At 51.8% G+C, this 4,897-nt stretch overlaps 2 protein-coding genes across 2 annotated transcripts; one reads left to right on the forward strand and one right to left on the reverse strand.

Annotated features, from left to right (window-relative positions):
• Positions 1 to 277: 277 nt before the first annotated feature.
• On the forward strand, positions 278 to 1,891 carry LOC113206787 (serine/threonine-protein phosphatase PGAM5, mitochondrial-like). The gene is made up of 5 exons (XM_026423031.2): positions 278 to 618; positions 710 to 882; positions 965 to 1,182; positions 1,268 to 1,398; positions 1,482 to 1,891. Exons 1-5 carry the CDS (start codon positions 455 to 457, stop codon positions 1,627 to 1,629), a joined length of 834 nt encoding a protein of 277 aa, XP_026278816.1. The 5' UTR covers positions 278 to 454; the 3' UTR covers positions 1,630 to 1,891.
• On the reverse strand, positions 1,868 to 4,478 carry LOC113206786 (L-threonine 3-dehydrogenase, mitochondrial). The gene is made up of 5 exons (XM_052270496.1): positions 4,114 to 4,478; positions 3,585 to 3,848; positions 3,228 to 3,488; positions 2,326 to 2,592; positions 1,868 to 2,164 (listed from the first exon to the last, which is right to left on the reverse strand). Exons 1-5 carry the CDS (start codon positions 4,319 to 4,321, stop codon positions 2,019 to 2,021), a joined length of 1,146 nt encoding a protein of 381 aa, XP_052126456.1. The 5' UTR covers positions 4,322 to 4,478; the 3' UTR covers positions 1,868 to 2,018.
• Positions 4,479 to 4,897: the final 419 nt, after the last annotated feature.

The raw sequence follows: 4,897 nt of genomic DNA on the forward strand, positions 1-4,897 counted from the left end.
TGAATAATAATGGGTGTGTGGGGTCTCTTTTATTCATTCCATCGATTGCAGTATGTACGTGGAGTACAACTACTTAAGCATATTTTTTTAGTGGTGTCAATACTAGAAATATAGTTTGCTTTTAACCGTAAAGCTTGAAAGCCTTGAACACATTTCGTTAGTTCAGGCTTGAGAGAAGCCGCCTTTTCTCAACGATTCAAACTGCGCGCCAAAACGACGCAGTTCCTCGTTTCTCCGCAGGATGGCGCGGGCACCTCGCTTCTTGTAGTGCGTGTGGTTTGGTAGCACTGCGCCTCAGCTGATCGATAAAAACAACATTGCACGACTAGGTTATCTCGCTCAACACTGTTACCGGCTTTCTGTCCAAGTCACTAACAGACTTGTCGAGCCGTTTTCTCAACGAAGAACAATCTGAGAGAAGTCCCTCTTTTCGAGTTCCCGTTTTACGAAATCCATGGCGAGGCTTGGGAGACTTATCGCCGTGGGCTTGGGTGCTGTTGGTGCAGGGGTGCTGTACTATTCCAACGATGACAATAGAGTCCTGCCTGTGCTGCATGCTGCTATGAAATCAGATCTGCAGCCGGCACCTTCCACTAAATGGGACTGGAACTGGGACAAGTAATTTGCTTCTCTCCCTCCTATCATCATGTTAAATGTCCCTGTTCTGTCGTTGTGATGTGTTTGTGATTTGTGATTGTCTTGCTTCCAGGAGAGAACCTGCCTTTTTAGTGCGGCCCTCGGATGGAGGTGAAGATGACATTCGATTTAAAAACGAAGTGGAAAGCGCCAGGCCTACAGCAACTAGACACCTTCTTCTGATCAGGCATGGCCAATACAATATGGAAGGGAAAACTGACAGGGAGCGAGTGTTAACAGATATAGGTGATGAGTCCAAGAGTTTGTTGTTGCGTGTCAGCCTCTTACTTGGGGTTCTCTGTCTTCATTTATTTTTATTTTTTTACAGGTATTGAACAAGCTAAGGTCACTGGGGACAGACTTGTTGCCCTGAACTTCCCTTATCAGACTATGATTAGATCGACTATGACTAGGGCTCAGCAGACTGGAGACTACATTCTAACTCGTATGAAGCCTGGTTCTGTAGCTATTAAAGACGATAAACTCCTTGAGGAAGGCTCACCATATCCAACTGAGCCATCCCATGGCTGGAAACCAGAAGTCAATGTGTGTATACTTTCTCCTACCCTACCGTAGGATTTTTGTTCTTATATTTTAGATAATTTAATTTCGAATTATTTCCCCTTTTTAGGTTTTTCAAGCAGGGTCTCGCATTGAAGCAGCATTCCGTAATTATTTTTACAGAGCTTCTAATCGTCAAAAGGAAGATTCATTTGAAATAATTGTCTGTCATGCAAATGTGATCAGATATTTTGCTTGCAGGTCGGTTTTTAGTGCTGTCCGTCAAATTTTAAATACTGCTGTATTGATGTATAATCTTATATAACAATGATTTTGTTTAACAGAGCACTGCAGCTTCCGCCAGAGGCATGGCTTCGCTTGTCTTTAAACCATGCAAGCATAACTTGGATAAGTATTCGACCTAATGGGTTGGTTGGCTTACAATACCTTGGAGATTCTGGGCATTTACCACTCGAACTCCTTACCCGATAAGAGTAGCTAAACTATCTTCCCTTCTCCTTCAAATTGTGAAGTTGTATGTTTTCAATGAAAAATCAATTCTGTATCAGGCGTATCATCAGGGCAATCTAGTCCAAAATTTATATGTATTTTATAGTCCCATCTATTTCTATGATCAAATGTGTTTTGTTGTTTTTTATTGCCTGTTTTATAAAAACATGTTACCATCTATTTTGTTACATAGAATAAGAATGAATTCCAAGTACCGTAATTACTATTAAAAGTAGAAACTTTATTCATTTTTTGTACTTATTTTATGCATGTTGTAGCAGTTCTTAAATGCTATAAATCCCAAAAGAAAGTTGCACACACATGAACACGAACATAGTCTACATACATCAGTTTTCATTAAGTCTATACATTTAATTATCTGCCGGCTTTTCCCTCTTCACTTGAGCCCCGACCTCCTGGACCATTGTCTCGACCAGCTGGCTGAGATTGCACTGGTGCCGCCATCCCCAGTCTGCTCGTGCTTCGCTGTCGTCGAACACCTGCGGCCACGAATCCGCTGTAAAGGGAAGACCTCGCATTAAAACTTTGCCGTCAGACAGACGCGACGTGGCTGCTGGGCAGCCACGCGGCGCCAAGAAAGCAACAACGGTACACTCCTCCTCAGAGCGCGCGCCACCACCCGCGGGGTATCGCCGCGCGCCGCGCCCATACTCTTACCGATGAGCTGCCGGCTGTCGGGGCGGTAGGTGACCTCGAGCTCCGGCACGTACTTGCGCAGCTCCCCGGCGAGCTCCTCCGGCGTGAAGCTCATGGCGGTCACGTTGTAGACGCGGCGGTGCAGCCGGTCCGTGGGCGCCGTCATGAACTCCCACAGGGAGCGCAGGCAGTCGCTGATGTGCATCATGGGCAGGCGCGTGTCCGGGCGCAGGTAGCACTCGAAGCGGCCCGTGCGCAGCGCCTCGTAGAACATGAACACGGCGTAGTCTGCGGCGGCCAGAGCCCAGAGTTAGATCCAATATGGTTGCCACCTGACCGCGGCGCGGCTCCGCCTTAGCCCCGTGCGGTTGGGCAGCCCGCCCGCATACGGCTTCATGAGAGTGGACGGTTCTCGCACCCCAGGGTGTCATCGAGAGAGGAACGTCCGTCAATCGCCGTTGCGAACCGAACCTGTCAAGCTCTCGTAGCGCCTGGTAGGCAGGCAACAGCCCGCCTACGATGCATGCGTGTCCGGCGGGGTGGCCTACCCTAAGTCTCGCAGGCGCCGAGCTCCCAGTAAACTTTCAGGATGAATCTCTTAGAAACACGGGCGTACTTTCTGGACGATCCATCCACAATACGACCCACGTGTAACCGACTTCTAGAACTCCGTCGGCGGAACGCTTGCTTACCCCCTAGGCATACTTCACTCAAAACAGTCAGAGCGCAGCCTCCAAAAAAATAGGGGGGAAAACGGGGAAAGTCCAGTAAAACCCAATTAAAAATAAGAAAAAATCAGAAACAAACAAGAAAGAATTTTTAAAAATTATTGGCGTACGCTGGAATTTACAGTGAAGTACCCCTCACGCTTTTTCGCGATCGATCGCTTCTCCGGTAAGGAAGAGTTTGCACTGTTCACTCACCAGTAGTGCCGCCACCCGGCGGGTCCGAAGAGATGACGCCCGGGAAGCGCAGGCAGCGGAAGTCGAGGCCAAAGCGGTGGTGGTAGTACTCCCCGAGGAGTTCGGCGTGCACCTTGCTCACGCCGTAAATGGTCCGCGGCCGCTGCACCGTCACGTTGGGAGTCGGGTTGCGCGGCGAGTCCGGCCCGAAGGAGCCGATGGTGGACGGGACAAAGAGGCGCAGCTTGTACTGCTTGGCCAGCTCAATGACGTTGTGCACGCCTGTAAACCGGGAGGCCGGGCGTTACTGACAGCCCCGACGACGACGCCCACCTGCCGACGGCGGTCTTTGGCCGCCCCCGGCGCGCCGCTGCTCACCTTCGATGTTGACCCTGACGGCCAGGGGCACATTCTGCTCGCCCACGGCGCTGAGCAGCGCGCTGAAGTGGATGATCCAGTCCACGCGGTGCGTCACCACGATCTCCTGGAGGCCCTTGAAGTCCAGAATGTCGGCGAAGATGTAGGGCCCCTCCTCGGCCACGTCGCGCGAGGCCTTGATGATGTCCGACATGAGCACGCTGTCCTGGCCGTACACCCGGCGGAGGAAGCGCGCCATCTCGAGGCCCAGCTGGCCGAGGCTGCCTGGAGCAGTACACGGTGAGCGCCTCGGACACCACAGGATGAGACGACGAGGGGTACTTCACTTCCAAATTCAAGAATACACCTTTTTCGTGATTTTATTTGAATTTTCTGATTATTTTTTCTGATTTTTCTATTTACTTTTTCCTCATTTTCCCTTGAGTTTTCGTTCTGACATTTTCGTGTTTTTTGGAGGGTGTAGCCTGATTTTGCTGAGTGAAGTACCCCTCGGGCGACGACGTCCACCTCGCACCCTGGTCGCACTCACCCGTGATGAGGATCTTGGGCGGGCCCTGGCTGTCCGTCGGGCTGCTGGCCGTGCTGCGGTGCCGCCGGTGCTGCTCGCCGCCCAGCTCGGAGGCGGCGGGTGCGAGGCGGCGCGTCGCCGTCATCCGGGACGACGCCTCACCGGGGCAGGACGGCGCCGGGGCCGCCGCCGCCAGCCCGCGCACCGCGCGCACCGCCCGACTCAACATGGCGGCGCTGCAACAACTATGCAAGTTTCGTCAACACGTTGGAGCGTTTTGCGTCCGGGACCGGTCGTGACTGTTCTGTCGTGATCGGAGACATGAAAAACATTTTCAAGCGTTCGACACGTCTTACCGACCAAACTGGCACCTTTGACGTACTGCAAAAAGATAAATATATATCACTATCGCGCGGCCTTTTCACCCCGTTGGAGCGAATGAGTATACTAGCCCGCATGCTATAGGATTTGCCTAGCGAATCTTACCACAGCCACAGCGCCTCGACTAACCCGACCGCATACTCCTGGATCCGGGCTGGCAGTAGACTCATTCGCTCGTAAGGGGCAAAAGGATCACACCCTTTCGAGTACCCTGACAGCTGACTGTGACATCTACACGGTCGAATAAAAATAACTATGGGTGAGCCCATTTTAACAAGAGCGCGTGTAGCACCGTGCCCGCGGGCCGCAAACCGCATGCCGCACCTGTTTGAATTACAAAACTTTGTGCAGGCCGCGTGGCTGGCCGTGAAGGCGATGCAAATTTGCTTGCTAGTGTGGTTCGACAGGGGAAAAGACGGGGGGG

Source organism: Frankliniella occidentalis, unplaced genomic scaffold (assembly GCF_000697945.3).
Source record: "Frankliniella occidentalis isolate FOCC.00 unplaced genomic scaffold, Focc_3.1 Scaffold125, whole genome shotgun sequence".
In the NCBI taxonomy this organism is placed as follows: Eukaryota; Metazoa; Arthropoda; class Insecta; order Thysanoptera; family Thripidae; genus Frankliniella; species Frankliniella occidentalis.